Source organism: Procambarus clarkii, chromosome 8, assembly GCF_040958095.1.
Source record: "Procambarus clarkii isolate CNS0578487 chromosome 8, FALCON_Pclarkii_2.0, whole genome shotgun sequence".
NCBI classification, from domain to species: domain Eukaryota; kingdom Metazoa; phylum Arthropoda; class Malacostraca; order Decapoda; family Cambaridae; genus Procambarus; species Procambarus clarkii.
The window spans coordinates 4,392,154-4,416,936 of record NC_091157.1 but is presented as its reverse complement, the minus strand read 5'-3'; the positions used below and the strand labels follow the sequence as shown (position 1 = coordinate 4,416,936).

General features: G+C 41.0%; 1 protein-coding gene across 1 annotated transcript in view; it reads left to right on the top strand.

Annotated features, from left to right (window-relative positions):
- Nucleotides 1–24,453, top strand: part of LOC138358453 (uncharacterized) — a 59,100-nt gene extending 34,647 nt beyond the window's left edge. Inside the window, exons 5-10 of the mRNA XM_069316407.1 lie at nt 7,249–7,437; nt 9,043–9,141; nt 9,751–9,911; nt 12,493–12,612; nt 14,245–14,360; nt 18,127–24,453. Of these exons, the coding sequence (XP_069172508.1) occupies nt 7,249–7,437; nt 9,043–9,141; nt 9,751–9,911; nt 12,493–12,612; nt 14,245–14,360; nt 18,127–22,127 (4,686 nt within the window). The 3' untranslated portion in view covers nt 22,128–24,453. The remainder of the gene's footprint in view (nt 1–7,248; nt 7,438–9,042; nt 9,142–9,750; nt 9,912–12,492; nt 12,613–14,244; nt 14,361–18,126) is intronic.
- Nucleotides 24,454–24,783: the final 330 nt, after the last annotated feature.

Below are 24,783 nucleotides of genomic sequence, written 5' to 3'. Positions count from 1 at the left end.
GATCTTCCTTCCGCTACTTTGGCTCCGGTATGTTGAGCAGTATCTTCTATGTCGGTATCTTGAAGTATCTTCAGGTGGGAATCCTGGCCCCTGGAGTAGGTTCTGAGTACTACTACTACTCCAAGCCCGACCTGGGGTCACCCTTGTCGTGTGGTAACCTGGAGACAGATTCACGAAGCAGTACATCTTTCGAACTTTCGAACCTATACATCTTTTCTCAATCTTTGGCGACTTTATCATTATTAAACAGTTAATGAGCTCCGAAGCGGCAGGAGGCTGTTTATAACAATAACAACAGTTGATTGGCAAGTTTCATGCTTGTAAACTGTTTAATAAATATAACCAAAGCCGTCAAAGATTGAGGACAGATGTACACGTTCGTAAGTACTTGCGTGTAACTGCTTGGTAAATCTGGGCTCCCCTGATCTAAAAGGCTGTTGCTTTAGAATAGGAAGAATAGGGCATAAATTCCAACCATTACCAACCCTGGGAGCCGGTCGGCCGAGCGGACAGCACGCTGGACTTATGATCCTGTGGTCCTGAGTTCGATCCCGGGCGCCGGCGAGAAACAATGGGCAGAGTTTCTTTCACCCTATGCCCCTGTTACCTAGCAGTAAAATAGGTACCTGGGTGTTAGTCAGCTGTCACGGGCTGCTTCCTAGGAGTGGAGGCCTGGTCGAGGACCGGGCCGCGGGGACACTAAAAAGCCCCGAAATCATCTCAAGATAACCCATTACCAACCGGTTGCTCCGGCACCTCCTGGAGGAACGTGTCTGGGGCGCCAAGACACAAGGGGGTAGTCAAAGCAGTAGAGGGTAGTTAATGGTATGAATATTCCAGGACATCCCTCCCCCCCCCCACCCCCTATCCCCCCACCCCCTATCCCCCCACCCCCTATCCCCCCACCCCCTATCCCCCCACCCCCCCTATCCCCCCACCCCCCTATCCCCCCACCCCCCTTTCCCCCCCACCCCCCCTATCCCCCCCCTATCCCCCCCACCCCCCAATCCCCCCCCCCAGCATCAGTGAGTGCCACTTAGCCAAAACTTGTCCCAATGAATAATTGCCGCTCGACCTTTATCCATGCACACACCACACTGTACCTTTGTGTGTTGGTAACAAGTGGGACCTTTGCTGGTGTGACAAGTGGGACCTTTGACGGTGTGACAAGTGGGACCTTTGACGGTGTGACAAGTGGGACCTTTGACGGTGTGACAAGTGGGACCTTTGACGGTGTGACAAGTGGGACCTTTGACGGTGTGACAAGTGGGACCTTTGACGGTGTGACAAGTGGGACCTTTGACGGTGTGACAAGTGGGGCCTTTGACGGCGTGACAAGTGGGGCCTTTGACGGCGTGACAAGTGGGGCCTTTGACGGCGTGACAAGTGGGACCTTTGACGGTGTGACAAGCGGGACCTTTGACGGTGTGACAAGTGAGGCCTTTGATGGTGTGACAAGTGGGACCTTTGACGGTGTGACAAGTGGGACCTTTGATGGTGTGACAAGTGGGACCTTTGAAGGCCACGCTAGCATCACCCCCTGTAACCTCTGTAACACCCCCCCCCCCTTAGTCTTGTCTCAGTGCGCGTGCGTAGTAAGAGCACACCTTAAGGTGAACTTGACCCCACGTGTAAGCCTCGGCTGAAATCAATTCCCTGGAGGTTGTAGAGGCCTCCCAAGTGAGAGGAAGCTCTCACTATCGACCTATAGCCACTTGACCAAGCCAGGAGGCGATGGCTGCCTCTCACATACGACCAGGGGGTGACGACGACCACGTTAGGTGGTGGTCGTCACCCCCACCACATGTTCCCTTAGTCATGTTTTGTATTAGTCGTCTCCAAAGAACTTCCCCTGATGAACCACGATGCAATTCATATGTCAGACTACGAGCAGGGGGCGTCACAGCCTGCTTGACCAGGGGACAGATTCACGCAGCAGTTACGCAAGCACTTAACGAACCTGTACATCTTTCCTCAATCTTTGACGGCTTTGGTTACATTTATTAAACAGTTTACAAGCATGAAAATTTTCCAATCAACTGTTGCTATTGTTATAAACAGCCTCCTGGTGCTTCGGAGCTCATTAACTGTTTAATAATTGTAAACAAAGCTGCCAAAGGTTGAGAAAAGATGTATTGGTTCATAAGTGCGTGCGTAACTGCTTCGTGAATCTGACCCCTGACCTCCAATCAAGAGTCCTGGCCAAAAAGATGGACGAACCGGACGCAGGTTCGAATCCTCGTCACGGCCCTTGTGGATTTGTTCAGAAAGAAGTCTGCCCTCGTGAGCGCTAATTCTGGGAACCATCTCTAGGTTGGAGGCCAGACGCCTCCAACATCTTAATAATAATAATATTATTATTTTATTATTCTTACTAAGAACTCTTGGTAAAACCTTGCAAGTATTTCACACGTTGACTGTGAAAATAACATGGGGGGGGGGGGTCTCTGTACAATGTAATATTTCTTAAAACATTTAACTTGGGCGAACCTTTACCAGCCTATATTCGTCCCATATCCCAGGCCATTACCCCCCCTGCGGATTTGAGTGAGGCTAGCCCTAAACATCTAGCCTTCAACTTTTGGACAGACAGACAGACATTCTCTCTTATAGATATATTAAGAGGGGTGCCCGGGGTAATCTCGCCTCCAACACACCCCCCCCCCCTCCCCTGCATTCCACTCCTATTTTTCCTCCCCTCTTCCCTCCTTTATCCCCTCCTTCCCCCCCTTTTTCTATCTCCTCCCCCCTCTCTCCTCCCCCTTCCCCTTCTCTCCTCCCCCTTCTCCCCACTCTCCCAGCCCCTCTCTCCCACCTCCACCCCAAATGATTTTGAGAGCCTGAGGTCGTTGGCTTTTAAATGACAGGTATGTTATGGATGTGAACTTAGAGGCGTTTTAGCCTGTTGTAGTAGGTATATACAAGTCTCGGGAGACTATGGAGTTGCACTCTGCTTGTCGGTCTGGAGTGGCAGACACCACACGTATCATGTAACAGATGGGGTGACATCTGGTGTATAGGTGCGCCTGACACGGGGTTACAAGGGTTACAAAGGCATGTAATGGATTCAGAAACTGAACCCCATAGTTCATTTAGCTAGGCAAGTGACAATGTTGTGAAGCTAGTGTATAGTAAACAATTATTTGTTGTAGATTATTCTACTGCCTACTATGTGTGTTTCAGTACAACTATTGTCAGTACTTTACACCGCTCAAATTGTATGTTAACTCTGTTTTATCTGTCTAAAGATTCAAGCCTGATTTACTCAGTAACATTTGTTATAAGTGGCTACGAATAAAGTTTCCAATCTAATCTAATAAATCCAATCTACGAATAAAGTCTCCAATCTAATCTAATAATTGTTCAAAAATTAAATGGACAAAAGGTTATTAACAATAGAAAACGGGTTTTCGGGGGAGAACTTTGAGGGGAAATTGGCTTTGTTCCCTTCTTCTTCCTCTGTTCTGGCGCATTCAACCTCCGGGAAATTTTTAGTGTGCGTTTAATTAATTAAAGACTTGAAGAGCCCGTCGCTTCACATTTGGTCAAAGACATTTGTTGTTCTCGGCGCGTGATACTCAGTTTAAGATTAATGTCAATAGTGAATGGTTTGTAAGTAGAGTTGTGAAGTTGGTATAAGGTAGAGGGGCGTGTAGGGAGAATGCTCCCGTGGTGGGCGGAGGGCGGCGGGTTATGGGAACAAAGACCCGCCCGCACGTTGGGGTCTTTCCCGGGGTCCGCTGACATCCGCCCCCTTACTCATTGACATACGGGCCTCACCGACCCTCACGTTGGGGTCTTTCCCGGGGTTCGCTGGCATCCGGGCCCGCACCCACTGACATCCGGGCCCTTCCCACTGACATCCGGGCCCTTGCCCAGTGACATCCGCCCCCTTACCCACTGACATCCGCCCCCTTACCCACTGACATCCGCCCCCTTACCCACTGACATCCGGGCCTCACCCGCTGACGTACGACCCTTATACCACTTGACATCATTGCGCGGGAAAGTTGATTTGGGAAGGAGCAAGTTTTGTCTTTCAATATTTGTAGGAGTTTGGGTGTTAGGTGTTAACAACTACTTGAAAATGGGAAGTAAGCCGATGTGAATTGACGAGTGCGGTCAATTGCCTCCACTTTCCATGCCTTTATGACCATTTATGATGTTTCAGATTTAGCTACTCAGAACGAAGTGTCCATGTAGCACCGGCTATGGTGAGCCCGTAAACCATTTATGAGATATTCCCCCAGTGGGGACGCACTCTGCTAATTGCTCTTGCTGGAGGGGTTCTGCTTCTGCTCTTTGGTTCCTAATTTGTACGCTCTCCTGCTTGTACTGTCTCCTTCATGGAAGAATTCGTAGTGGTCAATGGATTACATCTTGCTGCCAGTGGGTGCCTCATTGCTTGTTCCACTGCACGTGTCTCGGTGTGGACCACCACCATGCCACACGCCCACCACCACCACCACCACCACCATGCCCCACTCCCACCACCACGCCCCACTCCCACCACCACCATGCCCCACTCCCACCACCACGCCCCACTCCCACCACCACCATGCCCCACTCCCACCACCACCATCACCACCACGGCCCACTCCCACCACATAGTTTCCAGGCTTACTGTCTTCCCACTTCCCCTACACAACCTTCTTTTTTATGAAAAGGGGAGTGAGGACGAGGAAGAGCTTCAGCTTGTTCCACTTGAGACTCCACCCAGCTATGATTACTGTACAACTCCACAAGGGCCGTGATGAGGGTTCGAACCTACACACGGACAATATCACGTTATTGTGATGTGTGGGTATGATTACTGTACTCCTTCACCAGAATATGTTGAATGAAATTCACATATATTATTTTTTCAGCTGCAAACCTTATTTCATATTTGCTTAAAATGGATATTTGAATTTATAATACAGAAGACCTTGGTGTCCTTTCTTAGACTACATATGCTTGGAATGTTAGTGTGCGCGTATCAACGGGATTGAAGGTTGAGTCTCGTGAAGTCAGTTCTGTACTTGTTTGGTCCAGATATCACTTCCCTTGCCTGTCATATCAGCTGATAAGTCAGCTGTTGATTTGTTGTTATACTGACGGGGTGGGAGGGTTGGCCCTTGATTTGGTGTTGACGCTTCCGCCGTCACTCGAAGATAACCCGCCCGGTGTTAGGTCAGTTAGGTTAAGCCAGTGGCTTGGGTTTGCGTATTTTACACACACTGGTGTTTATCCATTGTGGCAACGCGAGAAGACTTGTTGTGATCTCAGTGTTAGGGAGGCAGGGCGGAACCACACTCATCTTTGTAATACATTTCTTGGTAAAAGTTGCAAAAACCACTATCATATTCCTTTATCATTATTTGGAGGAGGAGCCTAGATAATGGTGTTATCTCTGACACACTTAAAACAGCAGAGATAGTGCCACTTCACAAAGGAGGAAATAAAGTAGAGGAAACAAATTTTAGCCTGATAGCACTAATATCACACTTTAAAGACTTTGAAATGATGTTAAGAAGTAAGAACACAAAACACACGGATTCACAGTGCCTACCTAACTTGCTTAGCTAAATGAACTGTGGGGTTCAGTCCCTGAGCCCATTATTTGCCTCTGTAACCCTTTCCACTACCGCCCACAAGACGAGTATGGGGTGCATAATAAATGAACTAAACTAAACCTACCTAACCCTAGACAACATGGATTCAGAATAGGGCGCTCCTGCCTCTCACAATTGCTGGACTACTATGTCCATGGCCTTAGATGTCATGGGGAGACAAACAAAATGCTGATGTAATGTACACAAATTTCACTAAAGCTTTTGACAAATGTGACCATTGCATTATTATACACAAAATGTGCACAAAGGGAATTGCTGACAAAGTAGAAAAATGGATCTTTAATTTCCTAACAATCAGAACTCGGCGTGTAATAGTCAACAAAAGTAAAATCCATATCATCCACTGTTAAAAGCTCAGTTCCCCAAGTTACTGTGCTTGCCCTAGTACTTTTTCTCATCCTCATATTGGAAATAGAAACAAACTATAGTACTGTAGCCTTTGCAGATAACACTGATTGTTATGAGAGTAGACAATATAGAGGACTCGGCAAACCTTGAAACTGGTGTAAATTAGGTCTTTCAATGTCCCACAGAAAAATAATTTGAAGATAAGAGAAACATTTAATGAAGTTCCAGCTCCTGTGCCATTGAAAAATTAAAATATCAAAACAGAAACCATATATAAAATGCATCAAATCATACCATAAGGTTCCGTAGTTCACATCCACTCAGAATTAGACATTGACAGGGACAGAGCCGGCGGCTGAGCGGACAGAACACTGGACTCGTGATCCTGGGTTCGATCCCGGGCGCCGGCGAGAAACAATGGGCAGAGTTTTTCACCCTAATGCTCCTGTTACCTAGCAGTAAATAGGTACCTGGGAGTTAGTCAGCTGTCACGGGCTGCTTCCTGGGGGTGGAGGCCTGGTCGAGGACCGGGTCACGGGGATACTAAAGCCCCCAGAATCATCTCAAGATAACTTCAAGAAATCTCAAGACTATTAAATAGCTTTCCATTCGACCAGGTATCAAGATGATTGAATTCACTCATAACGACATTTGTTTCATCTTTTAGATCTCTAATAGCATCAGAAAAATTTGACAAGTGGGCCCATTTAAGGGAATACTGTAATATTCCCCAGATGCTTCTCCGAATACTTTATGGAAATCTCTCTCTGCCTAGTACAGTAATTTTAATTTGGGATCAGTATGAAAGGAATCATGTGAGGTAAGGGGAACTATACCACATTTTGCAGGATTGGTTGGTTGTATTCTGCACTCTATTTTTCACATATTCCTATCATGGTTCCATAGCATCTTTGGTATGTTTCCATGTGATACTGTAATAAAAAAACAAAAAATTGGTACAGGCTTTCATGATATACTGTGTAAAATTTGTTATGTAGGTTTATAGTGAATGATTTTGAAAATCCTACTTGTAAACATATTTAATTAGGTGTTAATGATCAGTCAATTAGCAATTTTTGTTATTTAACCCATACTCTATTCCACTCACTAGCTATGATCCCATGTGTTCAATTCACTATATGTGATTGAACCTAATTGGTTCTCAAATCTCTTTTATGCACACCTGGATATATAATGTACAGTAGTTAATTAATATATCAAACATAGCAATACAGGAATATCAAAATTAGAAGTATGTATCGGATTATTCAATTTTTTTTTCCAGGATTATGACAAATATAGCCATGGACGCAGTCGAGACACCACGAAGAAGCTGCTTCTATCACCCTCCCCTCACACTGGCGAACGCAAAGGGTCTGGTGGCGGCACTACAGCGATGTTCCAGCCTCCCGCTACAGACATTTACCTCTGCGACAAATGTGAAAGTGAATTCTATAGTCTGCGAGAAGTTCAGGTGCTGTTCAAAGTTTTAATTATGAGAAAAATATTCACTCCATGTATTGAAGATGTGCATTTTATCTAGCGTTTTCTTGTACTAGTACTTTCCTTCCTTCCTTTTAGACAATTGCATTATATGGCTTACATTCTTAAATTCTAATATATAGTACTGTACATGACTTCCAGTTTGGTACAGCTCCTACAGTTTGTGTGTATGTTCATTTCTGGAAGCACAACATTCTTGAACACTGTGTAACACAGTTTGTATCCCTCGGGCAGTAAGCGTTATTTTATAATGGCTTATCCAGGTATGTACCTCCAAAGTATAGAAAAATGGCTAATTATTTCCCCCTCAAACTTTGCTTTGTCGGCAGCCATCAGACACCTTCAAGACATCATAGAAAAGAGCACTTGCTACCCCAGGGACAAAAAAATAGTTATATATTTATAAGTTTTGCATAAGATGGATTTTTTTTAATATGCATAGCACTGAACTGCAGTAAAGTCCCATTACCTTTTGATGTTGTGTGTAAATATAATGTTCTGTATGTGCAAGGGCATGTTAGATTATTACCACAACAGTACTTAAACACATCACTTCTATATTTATTGTAAAACAAAAAAAGTAAATACTGTATTAGATGTAGTTGAAAATTCTATGAACCCCGAAGGGTTCAGAATGTTTTTCATTATTTAGGTCAGAAGACAATATACAGTACTGTATTTGATTAATGACCGAGTTCTTATCCATCAGTTAGTTACCTATCAAGTTAATCATGTTACAACTGAGATACAGGTAATATGCCAGATAATAAACACCACAATACAGTCCAAAATTAGTTAATTTTCAATACAGTATCCTTAATAATTGATTTAGTTTATATATTTTGTTTGCAGTCAGTGAACCAGTTTGTTTACAGTTTCTGGTTGGGACCCCATAATATAAGTCATGCCTAGTTGAGTTACCAGGGGCCAGATTCACAAAAGCACTTACGCAAGCACTTGCGAACCTGTACATCTTTTCTCAATCTTTGGTGGCTTTGTTTCCAATTATTAAACAGTTAATGAGCTCCGAAGCACCAGGAGGCTGTTTATAACAATAACAACAGTTGAATGGGAAGTTTTCATGCTTGTAAACTGTTTAATAAATGTAACCAATGCTGTCAAAGATTGAGGAAAGATGTACACGTTCGTAAGTGCTTGCGTAAGTGCTTTCGTGATTCTGGCCCCAGGTCCAGTCGGGGCCACCCAACATGGGAAGTAGATTAGTCGCTCTAAGACCTGCACGTGCTACTGTGTACAGTATTCTTTAATGTGCAGCCTCACAAATTGTAAGCCAGTGGATAAGAATAATACTGTAATGTCATGTAGTCGGCTGCTGTTGTTATCATTATAAACATTGATTTTATCGGAATAGTTAAAAGAAATGATTAGTTGCTGCTTTATAACTAATATATGTATACTGTACATGAGTGGATGTTTAAATTACCCATGTAAATGTAAAAATATTGTATTTTATTAAAATCTGTAACTATTACTTCAGTAACATCGTGGATTGGAGTTCATACTCTGAAAAAGTTAATCTGTTCGATGTGAACTTCAATGTTGTATGCATTTTCAGACACATGAAAAGCAGTGTCGTGGAGACATGCCATCGTCGCCCGTTGCTCCCTCGCCAGAGCTTGACCTGGTCGACGATGAGCCTGAACCTGCTGGACAGGTAATAGCCATCTCCTGCCCAATAGTTCAAACCTGGAAAGAGAAGCTTTATTGGAGAGGACATTTGACACTAAAGCATTTTCTTTAACTGGTGGTTCCGTAATCAGTGAGGTTAAGTTAGCTACTGGCATAGCTAATACTCGTACTGTATTGTGTGGTTGGTTGCTAAAAGCTTTGAGGTACGTGGCAGAATGATGAGTCGGTGGTAGGAGGGTTTAAGAGGATTTGTTATTAAGACCAGGAGTGGATTGAAAATTAAAAGGGTAAAAATAGGTTTTACATTTCTTGTGCAGGTGTGTATACAAATTAAAGGTCTGTGAGAAGGCTGTGTGTGTAACTCTGGGTGTGTAGGAAAGGCATGCCAGCTTGCAACATCTCAGATAAATCATAAAATTCATAAAGTATAAAATTATCATAAAATTCCTTGGATAACATATCTCAGGACCAAAGAATGATTTTCATGCAAAGTCTACCAGCTATCCAGGCAGTGGGGCAAAACAAATATTGGCAAAGGTGTCGAAGCTGTTGACGAGGAAGTTAAAATACACAAATTTTGCTAAGCTCCATTATAAGAAATGCAAAGTTTTATTGCTGTAATTAATATTTGCAGGTACCATTCCTTGCATACTTCAACCTACAACCAGCAAAACATACTGGAGTTGAACCATATATGTCTCCTAGAAAGAGAAGTTCATCCAGCCCTCCCCGAAAAATCCCAGGGCCTATGTACCCTCGCTATGACTCTATTGCAATCAGCTCCCCTCTAGGAAGGTGAGTGGTTAAACGTGTGGTATGATGGGTCAGAACTCGCTTTCCAATGTGTGATTCCTGTGTTTTTTAATATTCCTTTCAAATTTGTACAGTGAATGTCTTGACTATACTATTTAGAGCAGTAATGAACAGTATATATATTTTCACAATTTTAATATTATTTTTATAGATTCAATTTCCTCATACTTCTTAAAAATTGCAATTAAGTTTATTTTGTAAATTGTTATCACTGCCACTGCAACCATTTCTGTTTTGCAATTATAGCAAAATTATACTGTTACAGTAATCAATGGTTTTGAATCTGTGATTAGTATCTCAGAATATGCATTGCAGAATTGAATCTTGTTTGGAGAATTCTTGTACATTTCTTAATGTCGTGTAATTAACCATATTTATTTTCAGCCTTCAGACTAAATGGTAGCATTTGATAATTATCTGCATGCTATATAGACAATTGGCAGCATCTGGTATCAAATGTAACGTGATGTCATTCTACCTCCCATCTTAGTTCAGCTCGAGTTCATTTCCCAGCTACCCTAATGACCTTGTTACTGTGCCAGATACAGCAGTTATTGATCTCCTTACCCCCCATCCCCTCAACCTTGTGCCACTTCTGCCTCTTCTTCAGTCCTTTTAGTATGTCATGCCGCCAATATGTCAATCTACACAGTAAAATAACAACGTACTGGAGTGAACGATATGGAAGAAAATGCAGAATAGAACCAGTGAAGAGCAGAGGTGCCATAGGGGTGCCATAGGCACAATCAGAGAACACTGTATAAACATCAGAGGTCCATGGTTGCTCAACACCCTCCCAGCGAGCATAAGAAATGTTGCCGGAACAACCGTGGACATCTTCAAGAGGAAACTAGATTTATTCCTCCAAGGAGTGCCGGACCAACCGGGCTGTGGTGGGTACGTGGGCCTGCAGGCCGCTCCAAGCAACAGCGTAGTGGACCAAACTCTCACAAGTCAAGCCTGGCCTCGGGCCGGGCTTGGGGAGTAGAAGAACTCACAGAACCCCATCAACCAGGTATCAAATCAGGCCACCCACCTATTACCCCTGACTCCCCACTACTTGCCTCTTTCACTAGCACATCCCAAACAGTGTTGGACCCTCGCCACTCTCCTCGGGGACACAACACCGCAGCAGTAATGAACTCTATATGAGTAATGTAAATAAATGGGAATAATAGAATGACTTAACAAATCTGCTTCCTCACATTTTAATTTCAGAAACAATATTGGCAAGAATCATAAGTGTAGTGCAGTGGTTCCCAATCTTTTTGTACAGTCCTATTTAAGACACTCAAAAGACTTGCAACCCTCCCACATCCCCCCCCCCCCTGCCACTTTAATTGAACAAATTTCCTAATCAGGATACTCGCCACTTACTATTTCTACGTGATTCAGATATACTAGTACTGTACTCAGAAATTAGGTCCCGTGACCCCACCACAAACATTTCGTGACCTCTCTTTGGGGTCATGACCCTCTTTGGGGTGCACGACCAGTGCACCAGTTGGGAGCAACTGGTGCACTGCAGTACATACTGTACAAGCTAATATAATAAAGCTAGTTGATGTATTCACTGGGTGACGGACAACATGATTTTCAATACAGTAGTGATAAATACCAGGTACAGTATTTAGAGGAAACAAATAAGGACTTGAATTGGATTCAGGTTACAAGACCCAATTAAATATCTTAACAAGACGGAAAATGACATAAAGGAATTCGAAACAATGATGTGGGATGACCTAATGTTCAGTGAGCATAATAAGGCAAACATAGCATCAGTCAAGGGAAAATAATAAGGGTGAAGTAAAAGATTCTTCTAAATTATGGGATGCCTCAACAATACTCCTATTTTTCAAGTCACTTGTACTCTCCTGCATTAAATACTGTTCGATAGTCACCTCCCCTTCGCATGTAGAAGAAATATCTGAAAAAAGAGGGAGTATGGGGAATATACAGACATACCTGCAGTAACTCTCCTAAAATAACGGGACTGTCTCGAAGCACTTGGAATGAAATCTATGGAAAAGAAACGAGAGATGTCACATATGCATGTAAAATACTTGAAGAACAGATCACAAAAATGCAAAATAGAATAGCAACTTATTGCAGTGAAAGATATGGTAGGAAATGCAGGATAGATCCAGTGAAGACTAAAGGTGCCATACATACAATCAGCTTGTATTCATTACAGCAGTCTGAACTCACGATACCCCATATATTCATTATATATGGCTCTACTCATTAAGATTGTAAAGTGAACCTGTACTTAACGACCCCTGTCTGTATCATGGTACTACGTGTATGTGCTGAACTGGAGATGTATTTCTTGATCAGGGAACCTTGTTTAGTTAGTTTATTGGTAGAACAGCAAGAATTTAGACATTTTCTTCTGTGTATTTAAAGCATTGCAGTTTGATTTAGAAAACTTCAATGAAGAACTGAAGGAAGCCATACATCTTGTTACAGGTATTGAATATACATCCTTATTTTAAATGCACAAGTATTTTATGTGACAGTCTAGATGAATAAAACCAGCAGTTGTGTATATGACTCTCCACAGGTTTTTGTTTTCGCACTCCAAGTTTCGTAACAAATATCAGCCATCGCAGCACAACGTGATGCGGTATGAACGCCACCTTCATGCTACCCCGAACACTGACTTCAACTTGAGCAGAGATAGGTGGGTCATGCTTGAAATATTGGGCCTAAATTCATAATTCTATAGTTACTCTCCTTATAATATTTATATAATAAGCAGTATACCCCCCCTATAAGTAGTATACCCCCCTCGATAAAATAAGTTCAAATAATTGCAACTAAGTTGACCAGACCACACACTAGAAGGTGAAGGGATGACGACGTTTCGGTCCGTCCTGGACCATTCTCCATGGTTCAGGACGGACTGAAACGTCATCATCCCTTCACCTTCTAGTGTGTGGCCTGGTCAACATACTTTAGCCACGTTATTGTGACTCATCGCCTGCAATTGCAACTAAGAATGTGATGTTTTTATAATGTTACAATTTGGTAAGAACTTAGAGATTTTAGAGTAAAAGCTATATAGTGTTAGACAGGCACAGGAGCAGGGAGGGTGTAATTTACTTAAGTATTATTTCAGGATTATCTGTAGTAGTGGTGACCCATCTTTACACACCTCATCTTGCAGACGATGAGTCACAATAACGTGGCTAAAGTATGTTGACCAGACCACACACTAGAAGGTGAAGGGACGACGACGTTTCGATCCGTCCTGGACCATTCTCAAGTTGATTGTTGACTTGAGAATGGTCCAGGACGGACCGAAACGTCGTCGTCCCTTCACCTTCTAGTGTGTGGTCTGGTCAACACATCTTATCTTGTACTATGACTGCTGTGTCACTTTAGAAGTGACTACTGAATCCTGTAGTACATTCTGTTCGTCTGCTATTTGTAAAAGAGTATTTGTGGCTTTCTTATTGTTTCAACTGTATCTAAAACCTGATTCTGTTCAGTACTGATCATAGGGGTCTCGTCCCTCTCTAGCTTCTCCATCATATACATTATCTAATTTGTCTTTATCATGTCTCCTTTCTCTCTCTTCTATCTATAAATTTCTGTAGCTCAAGTTCCTATAATTCTTCCCTGCAGTTCTGGTAGTCATTTTGCTGCAGAATTCTGATCATTAAATTGTTATATTGTATAACTTTTTTTTTAAGTAGATTCTTCACAGCTGTGCTGCATACACCAGCTTCAGTCTCGTATGTTGTATATTGTAAACATATATTTTTTCTTTCTTCAACTTTTTCTTTCAACTTTTCAACTTCTTTTCAACTTTCTTCCTTCCTTTTACATTCCCCCCAAAATTATTGGTTTGCTTTTATCTACTGTGTTTTATACCAGTTTTGTATTTTTAAAATTTCTTTACCTCATACCTTACGTACATCTGTTCTCTATCTACCTAAACAGAAGTTTTTAATTTTATGTTTAAAATCCACCATTTCCTTTGTAACTGTTGTTTTTGTCAACGTTGCCATGACGGGAGCCGGTTGGCCGAGCGGACAGCACGCTGGACTTGTGATCCTATGGTCCCGGGTTCGATCCCGGGCGCCGGCGAGAAAACGATGGCCAGAGTTTCTTTCACCCTATGTCCCTGTTACCTAGCAGTAAAATAGGTACCTGGGTGTTAGTCAGCTGTCACGGGCTGCTTCCTGGGGGGTGGAGGCCTGGTCGAGGACCGGGCCGCGGGGACACTAATGCCCGAAATCATCTCAAGATAACCTCAAAATAATAAGGTATAGTGTAGCACAATTCAGTACGCTATAATTATCAACAGATGTAACAGTCGATGGATTGTTGTATGGCGGGACAGGAAGGAAGAGCAACCGTGGGTCCATCTCTACTGCTTCACTAGCGGACAGCGGCGAGATCGTAGAATCACCATCAACTCAGGTAGGAGGATTTGAGTATTTTCAAAGGACATTTTGGCAATGATGACTTGTATCAATAGTCACTTTGAGAAAATGGGATCAGGGGAAGTAAAAAAACTAGTATAACAGTTCATGTACAAGTTAATAAACTATTGCAGTATGATGTTCATTGTAACAATTACCATTTTTCATATTTTTCAGGTGAGGCTGTAGACTCAAACTGCTCAGGATACAACACATTTTAATTTATAATTCCACCTCCTCACTTATAGGTACCAGATTCCTTTTCTTATCGCACTTTCTCCCTATATCTCCCATTATCGATCATTTTTGTTAGTCAGATCCCAATTGCATTTTGTTACGTTTATAGTATATTATTTACGTTTATAGTATATTTCAGCATAAGTTTATTTTTTTAAGATTCAGGAGCCATCGTTTATTCACTATTGAGTAGTGCCCTTGTGCCCCATGGTATTATTTGTTGATGAACAACAGTACTGGAATGCATACATGAACAGGCAGAGCTGTTGAACGTTATGATGTCACGACACATGCTAAACAAATATTGAATCACTGTTGTTGCAACAAAATATGAAAGCTGATCCTGTTATGTAAAGTATAAACTAAATATATTTAGAAATTTGTTTGCAATTTTGCTAAACTAAATGTTACTAGAACTTAAAACTTCATTACTTATATCTTAGAAAGAAAAATGACAAATGGCATAAAAATTTGAGAACCCGGAGCTATACATATTTATTTGAATAATACTAATTTTGTCAAGGAGAGGAAGCCTGTGTATATGTATTCTTTAGGCTTGTATCGAGGTCCCCTGTAAGTCAAACTACTGACCTCTCCTAGGATGCAACCCTCAACAGTTGCCTAACTCCCAGGTACCTACTTACTGATAGGTGAGCAGAGGCATGAGGTGAAAGAAAAGTGGCCAGCCATTTCTGTTCCAATTCCTGGGAATTGAACCCAGGATCTCGGATTGAGGGTCAAGAATGAAGCCAACTGTACCACGAGATCTCTTGTGTGTGTGTGTGTGACACTTCTTCCCTCTCGAAACTCTCCTGCCTCAAGGGGGTGGCTTTACGTAACTTAATGTTCCAAACAACACGTACCTTAAAGGGGTTCCGTTGAAGATTTAAAACGAGTACTATACTTAACATATTTTGTTAAGACTTGCAGGTTGTGGGCCAGCATTACTCAAGCATACATGTTTCCACTTACAACACCTGCAGGTCTGTCCTCAGTCATGGCAGCTTTGTTTACATATATTAAGCAGTTGAGGAGCTTCAAAGCAATACGAGGGTTGTTTATAACAATAGTTACCTTTTTTCCAAGCTTGTAAAATAGTTAATAAATATAAACAGCCACCATGATTGAGAAAACATTTACAGACTTTGTATATTGTGTAAATGTTTGATGAGTCCTGGCTTGGTAATTGACTAAGTAAAGTTTGAACAATTTCACTGTTATACATGAACGTGTGTTAAAAATGAGGACTGCCACAGTGTACTTGCCTAGTTGTGCTTCTGGGGGTTGAGCTCTGGCTCTTTGGTCTGCGAATATACACATGAGAAAACGGAAAAGAAAAGGTAGAGAGCACCTTGAATTGGTTCCGAGGATCGGTATCCTCACGAGCCAGTCTCTGATCAGCACCTCGTGTTTGATGATCTGGTCAACCAGGCTGTTGGATGGCATTGCATGCAGTCTGACATATGAATCACAGTCCAGATGATTAGGGCCTACCTTGAGGTGCTTCCGGGGCTTAGCGTCCCCGCGGCCCGGTCGTTGACCAGGCCGCCTGGTTGCTGGACTGATCAACCAGGCTGTTGGACGCGGCTGCTCGCAGCCTGACGTATGAGTCACAGCCTGGTTGATCAGCCTCTTTGGAGGTTTTATTAAGTTTCCTCTTGAATGCCAAAAGGTTGTTTAGTTGAGCCTCTTTAGAGAGATGGAGTTTTAAATTCTTGTGCTGTTAATATTTATAGTTATTTCTTTTTAATACCTATTGCGTCCCTAATTATCAACTGGGTAATTTTATCTATTCTACCATTTCTCTGGTCTAAGGAAGTATTTCGGTGTCCTGATTTGGAACCAGTCTTTTCAGCATTTTTTAGGTGTAAATTATGATGTATCTCTCGCACTTGCATTCCAGGATTGAGGAATTTTAAAAAATTCCAATTATGAATATTTTACTGAATTTATTTGAGCAGTGAGTGTTTTCTACACGATCTCTATCAGCACGTTTGAATGGGAGAATTGGTGTGCAAAATCTTCCACCTTAGATATTACTGCTGTCTTGAAATGTACCGTCATTGGTCTGGCATCTCTTGTTTGAAAGATTCTTATTATGCAGCCCATCATTTATTTTTGTTGTATTTGTGACAGCTACTTTATTGTACAGTATTTTGTAAAAATGAGGTCTTTCATCATGATTACTTCCAGGTTTGTTATTTTGCTTTCTGTATTTCTGTTGTGTGGTTTGACAACACTGTATATGTATTTTGAGTTTTGATTTGTTCATTCTTACCATAGTAATTACCCAAGTGTAGTTACAGGATGAGAGCTATGCTCGTGGTGTTCCATCTTCCCAGCACTCTGTCATATAACGCTTTGAAGTGCGGGAGATGTGCTGTTTTCCACGAGCCATTGAGTGTTCTGGTTTACTTTAACTTGGAGGTGTGTTGTGTCCTCTGTAGATTGTACTCTCATAAAAATGGCAGCGTCATCTGCAGAAGTTGATAAACATCGTAGCCCAAGTCTTTGTCTCTGTCGGATATGAGGATGTGGAAGAGTACTGGATCAGTTACACTGCCCTCAGAACTGTGTATTTTATGGAGATTGAGCCAGATTTTACTGTGTTGACTCGGGGCAAGTCTGTCATTTTATAGCACAAAGTCTCTAAATTCAAATTGTAGGTTTTAATTGCACTAAATACAACAAGTTATTTGTCTTAAACATCATTAATTATAAATGTCCAGTAAGTGCTAATTATCTCTATAGCTGCTTTATTCGAAGTGTCATCATCACTGTTACCGTGTATCTCGCCTCTCGTGGCATGAGCCTCAAGAGGTAAATGGAGCAGGACTGGACTGTATGGCACTCATGCATTAATCATGTCTTGTATAACACATGGCGGGTATCATGGATAACTAACAGCACGACACCTCCAGTATATCATACTTTGTATGCTATTCGTTCAATCTCTGCTTGTGCCCACACAGTCACCATGTCTGCACTTTCTCTTCTGCTTTTATCTCTGTCTCGTCCTCTCTAATTTATTTGATTATTCCTTTCACCAGCCTATCAACATCCATTCATTGTGACTAAACCCTTTTGGAGCACATTATAACAGCACTTATGCAGGCGATGAGTCACAATCAGGTGGCTAAAGTATGTTGACCAGACCACACACTAGAAGGTGAAGGGATGACGACGTTTCGGTCCGTCCTGGACCATTCTCAAGTCGAATGAGTCACAATCGACTTGAGAATGGTCCAGGACGGACCGAAATGTCGTCGTCCCTTCGCCTTCTAGTGTGTTGTCTGGTCAAAATAACAGCACTCATGCTTCTTAGATTATCCATTTCTACTGGTTTAATAATTCTTGGGTCTTCACATTTATACTAAACCAGCATCTCTTGGTCTCTCTTGGTCTGTACATAAGGCAGTCACTGCCACTCTTGAAGCAGCCCCTTGGTGCCCCTTACTATCGGTTGTGAGCATCAGACATTCCTGTTTTTAGGCTGTTATTTATTTCTTCCTCTTAATCTTCTCCAGGGCTGAACTGGAGAAGCAGACGACTACTGAGATTGTGTCGACCACTGAAGATTGAAATGAAACGTCTACAGAAAAGAATGGTGGATAGAATTATGCGATTGGGAGGGCCTACTGCTCCATGCATTGATTTAACTGACGAGTGTCAAGTGGATAACATGTGGGCATTTGATAGATACCCAGCTTTAGCGGACAACAGTATGTTGCTTAATTCAAGACCAGCACCCTGGAGCAGTAGAGAAACACAGTTTTGCACAAATGAGGACCCATTTAGCCCTAAAGCATCATCATCTGGCACACTTGCTGGTACTATACAGTGGCTGGATGGCCTGCCTGAGATGTCTGACAATGTGAGTGTTCCTGGGGGCAGTGGAATTTTAAACTCTGGAGGGTTACTCAGCAGTATCCTTACTTCAAATCGTACTGCTCAATTAGGCATAAGTGAACTAAATTCAAATAAGGCCATTCAGCAGGGTTCTTTAAAATTTATTCCGTTACCGCTCGGGAGTCAGCACTTGCTCACGAATCAACAGCGTGCTTTCCAATCTGCTTTCATCCAGAAATCTCAAATAGGTCAGTTTGGTAGTAAGAATCAGTTAGGCCAAATGACCTCATATTCTGTTGATGGAACGAGCTTATCCTTGAAGATGAATGCTTCTTCTACTGCAGACATATCTCTAATTCCACTAAAGACATCAGTTAAACATGATAGAAGTAATAGACAATTAAATAGTGATATTTTGAAGCCATTATCGAGAAAAAAATATGCTTTTTGTGATTCTCGGTCAAATGTTCAGCAAATAAATGCCAGTGAACAAAGTAACAATGATTCAAGAATAAGTGTAACGGGTCACCAACAAGAACAAAACAGACACCTTACACATATGCAAAGTGAAAGCATGCCAAAAGGCAGTCAGAGCATTTATTCCCAAATAGTGCCTCGTATGTCAGAGAGGGACAGTAGTGCAGTGTCACTGAACAATACCAGCATTACTCTCTCAAGTATATCACATCCGACAACAAACTCTTCTATTGAAATAATTGATCTCTCTAGTGACGATGACGATGTTGTTCGGGCTCGTGGCCAGAGTGAAGCAGACAATGCCCCTCAACAGCTTGATGGCCTTGCCTGCTATCCTCACACTGGTGCTAAAGTGCCAGATTCATCTGATTATTCCTTGCCAAAAAATGGGAGTAGCCATTGGTCGTCGGAACAGAAGTCCCACTGTGGAGCCGGACACGTAGGGGACTTGGCGACCAATGGCCAGCCGCCGAATGTCCCGCCCAGTTTAGCAACTTCACCCGTCCCACATGTTTTGTTCCTACCTAATGACACAGTTCCACCACCGGCCACCCAAGGACCAGAGATGAAGGGCAATAGCCGGAAGCGAAAAAGTAAGGAACCTCCTTGTGGTGGTGGAAAGATGATAATTTTAGACATATCCAATAAAGGAGTGATCTCCTCGGAGGGGAATATTGCAGAAGAGTCTCGACCCTCGAAAGAATTTCTGCTTAGTAAAGAAGACAACCAAGTAACTGTAATCCCTGAAGAGGTTGTTCCTGTTACTCCTGAAGAGTTAAATAATGCTCACTTAACACCATTGACAGAAGCCACACTCCTGAAGGTATCAGATCAGAGTGGTGCCCTTGAAAGAAGGAAATATTCACATGCAACTAACAAGTCATTTATCGTAGATGAAGACATTAGCTTTAAGTCTCCTTTTCGTGTAGATGAAGATATCTCCTTCCGTGTTCCAACTGTGAACTTGAGAGAGAGTGAGCACAACACAGAGGGTGTGACCCCTTTGAAAGTAACAGAGACCCAGAATAAACACCTTCCTACTGTGGGCACTCAAGTTGGTGGAATTATTAGTACTATTGTGAATACTGTTAATAAAGGTGTGGAATTCTTCAAATCTTGGGTAGGAACTGATGCAAGTCAAGATGTAAGGCACAACTGTATGAGCAGTTTGACTTCAAATAGATTACACAGTGAAATGTTAGGTATAGGAAAACCTTTAAAAGACAAAAATGGTGCTGAACAAACTGAAAAAATTTCATCTTTTCAATATACTAGCTACAAGATAAGGAAATCTGAAATAGTTCAACTTTTTAAGGATGAGTGTCGGGAACTTAAGTGTAAAGGGTTAGGGGAACTGAGACATTTAGATGTGCAAGAGACCCGATTAACAAGAAGATCTCTAGAAAAATTTTTACCTAGCAAAGCGAGAAGAAAAAATAGTGACGGCTTAAATTACCGCAGAAATACTGCAGCAAAGAGTGAATCTGGTAATACATCAGCGGTGGGTGCCACAGATCATTTTAATTCAAGAACCAGGACACAATCGGAAATAATTGGCACTCGTAATTCTCGTCCCTCACGTCCTTCGGTGATGCCAGAAGATTATATATCGTGTACGGATGAAAATGGAAATTCAGCCTCGTACTTGACACTCGACGGTAAATCAGTCGATAGTTCTTCGAATTGTGGTGTTGCGCAACGGGGAAGTTTTGGGTTATATTCAGAAAACTCTAAAGAATACAGAGAATCTATAATAACTGAAAATATGTTTCATGGAAAGGGACCTTTAGATGTAAATAATGAAAAACAGCTTACTGATAATTATAGTAATAAAGAAATTAGATGTACAGTACACAGTGAACCAGTTATAAAAGATAGTGTTTTATTAAGTAGTGAAAATAGTGTTGCGGCAAGAGGCATATTTGACGTAACAAATACTGAAAGAAAGAGGTTTAGTGTAAGTACTCGAGAACTTGTAAATCTAACTAGTGATGAGTGGAAGGAAATGCAGCATAGAGGATTTCATCCTGTTACAAATATTAAACCTGGTCTGTTGAATGTAGGGCATTTAAAAAAACAATTTCCAAGAGTGGAGGGATCTGCAGCCTGTCTCAATACTGTACTTGAGTCAAGTGAGATAGATGAACAGATAAAGAACCTTAAGAAAAATAGTGTAAAAATGGTAAGAGAGTTGAAATCTCTTGCTCAGGATGAATGTAAGGAAATCATTCGGATGGGTTTTAATCCTTCACAATTTGTTATATCGGAGATTAAAAGAAAAGAATTAAGACAGACACACTGTGGAATTAAATCTCCTGTTGGAGATAATGTGGATGTTTCGCCCACATTTGTGACGGATGCAAAGTCTGGGTTTATGGGCGAGACTGCAGAAGAAAGTGGGGCATTACAGGCTCGAATTCCAACACCTGAAGAACCACAAGAAAACAGATACTCAAATAAGTTAGAAAGCATACTGGTGTCAGATTCTGGAACTTCCAAGTCAATAGTTTTGGATTGTACACAAGTGGCTGGGTCAACTGTACAACCACAGGCCCCAAACCCAAAGAAAAAGAGATCGATATTTAAATCTCTATGTCGGGAATTAAACAATCTAGGGAAAGACGAATACAAAGAACTTCGTGGAACGGGCTTCCATCCATCTGATTATCTTGGTTCGGAAGATGTTAAATATCTAAATGCCAGTTCGGATGAAGATGACGTGCCATTATATCATTCTAAAGGACAGTCAATAAATGGACACAGGACAGGTGAGATAAAGAGTTCAGATGTGAGAAGAAAAAAAGAAAAATTGTCAATTAAAATGAACCGTGAACTTTCTGGACTTTTGAGTGATGAATGCAAGGAGCTCAGAGTGGGAAGACACTTATTAAAATCTGTATCACAGCTCAGGAGAGCCAGCCATGTGGGAAATATCAGGACGCAAAGTGGAGATGGAAGCTACAGAACTACCCGAAGTGCTTTACCAACCCCTTCAATAAATTTTCCATCTGTGTTGCTTAAGTCTGGCATGACAAATAGCCCCACGAAAACACGCATGCGGTGCCAGGTACGAAATACACGGTCACAAACTAATGTTGTTAGTAACTTGGAAGTGTTCACCCCTCGGAGTTCCCATCGACAAATATTGCTCGCCGAGAGAGCTATGTGCGTGTTGAACTTTAACCTGCCAGTCATAAATTGAATATGATTTTATTAGAAGGGTATATGTGTTGTATCAACTTTCTTGTAAGCTTTTATTATGAGGACTTGTTTCAAGTAAAGTGATATGCGCTACAAAATTACCAATCTCCATTTTGTCTGATACGGTTGACAAAATATTTTATTGATCATTTCATAATATTTACTGAAATGTATTGGGATATTTCATAGAATTTGAAAGGTTTGTATACATGTTCTTCAGTAACTTGCCCCTTCTTTCATTTATTGTAAAACTTACAACCGCAGTTTTTTTTTTGTTGTGTATAACAATAAGAAACAATGTGGTGTACGTGGGTAAAAGAAACTTGGTATATGAAAAATTTAATCTAAGTTTAATGTATACTCTTTATAATTATTGTAATTTTTTTTGTCTTTAGAGCTGTAATTATGTTGTTTCCATTTTGGTTTCATTTTGTTGAGCAGCAACCAAAGATAACATTTGAGAACAACAATGGCAGTCATTATGTATATTGTAATGAGTTTAATCATCGTGCAGTTTTTGAGTGACCAGTCTTTAGAATGAAATGAAAATATTTATTTACAGTATAATTTTGATGGCAACTACATTACAGGAAGAGAGTACTTTTACGAGCTTTTTCTTCTACGTAATATTGGGAGACGTTATTTTTCCCTCTTTGGAGAATAAGATGATGATAATGGTGCGGTCCGTGTTGTGGGCACCACGCCGCCACCTGCTTCTGTTCAGGATGCATTTCTATACTTAAATAGTGTCTACAGTTTTCTGGCAATGACTAAATGTGGCTACATTTTTAAATAGTTGTATGGTATGCGAGTGAGGGAGAAGGCATGTCATGCAACAATGTTCACATATCAAGATATTTACAAGTGAACTTCACACACTTAGCAGCTGGCTACGTCTGATTATTGAGTAATGTTTTGGTGCTGTTGGCACTCTTCATAATGTGGAGGAATATTGATGATAGTATTTATACTTGGTAAGGTGTGGAGTTTGTCAACAAAGTGTTGATCATTAGGATTCTGAAGGGATTTGTTGTCTGAATCTTAACATGGGCGTTGGATGAATAGCTCGGTATTTTTGTCCGTGTGTGTACAAAAAATTTGAAATAATTATTAAAGAGAGCAGTAAATCAGTTGGAAAAGAGTATTATGCAGTGTGATAAAATTAATGTGTAAATAGGTAGGCACAGTAAATATTTGTACTTCATTCAAATCTCTTAATTATTTGAGGTATTGGAGTGCGTATGAGGGTTCTGTGACGCATAAAACCAGATTACCACAAGTAGTATGATCAGGTTCCTCAGGGTGGTAGAAGATTTTATCAGATAGGGAAAACCAATTACTTTTGTTTATTGTAAACAATTGTCTGATTTCCTGGAGAGTGGAAATAAAATTGTTTCAATATAATGTTTTTAAATGAATAAAGAATGTGTGGATGACAGCGGTTACTTGTAAGGTAACATAACGAGGGCTGGTGGTCCAGTATTCAAAGACCATCTGTGATTCAGGTATGTAGATATTGGTCGTTAATTTTAGTGCTTTTCTTTTCCTTGATCGTCAGTTTACAAGAGTTTTTCCTGTGGTAAAGAAACAAACAAATTATAACTATAATTGTATTTGGCTATTAAGTGCTGAATAAAAACAATAACTGCTTAACGGTTACCTAAAGCCTTAATCTTTTCTCTGGCTGATGTATTCTTCCTTGTGTCTGCTTGGAAGAAACTCTTGCTGATGTATTCTTCCTTGTGTCTGCTTGGAAGAAACTCTTGCTGATGTATTCTTCCTTGTGTCTGCTTGGAAGAAACTCTTGCTGATGTATTCTCCTTGTGTCTGCTTGGAAGAAACTCTTGCTGATGTACTCCTCCTTGTGTCTGCTTGGAAGAAACTCTTGCTGATGTACTCTTCCTTGTGTCTGCTTGGAAGAAACGGCAGACATGTTCAGGTTTCCCTCAATCTTCTGGTATTGAACGCCACTGCAACAAATTGATAATATTTTGGTTAAACAGTATTACTTTATTTTTTATAACTGTACTTCTCACTTAATTATACTGTGAACAGACAGCATATATACTGTGTATACATACATTGCTGTATACTGCATTGTAGATATAATGGGGCCTTGTAGGCCCAACTTGGTCTAGTTATCAAGCATCTACATGCCAAAATAGGCAGGTTAATATTTTGTTCTAACGCTGATTTCATTTTTAAACTCAGCATTTTAATGATGCCATTTTTATAAATTATATGTACATACATTTGGCAGTGTTAGGAGTTAATAGGCATATTAAGGTTAGACAAGGTTGCTAAGTTAGTTTTAGTTTAAATAAAAAAAAAAATTTGAAACATGTTTTTTGAGCTGAATATTTCTTATTAATGCATGAGAACATTTTGAAAACTTAATTTTGCGAGAAAATTTGGTTTGTTGTAACTGCCTAAAATGCATGACATACATTTTCATTTATGACGAACAAATTGTAGTATTTTTTCCGATATTTCAACCAGAAATTATCCTTGTTTTTATCAAGGAAATTTATAGACAAAAGATTTCTTGGATTGTTTCCTTAAATGTCTTGATATAATGTAAGTATAATATAATGGCTAGGTACGATTTTTTTTTTTTTTGATCAAGTAGCAGAAACATTTTGCTAAAGAGCATTTAC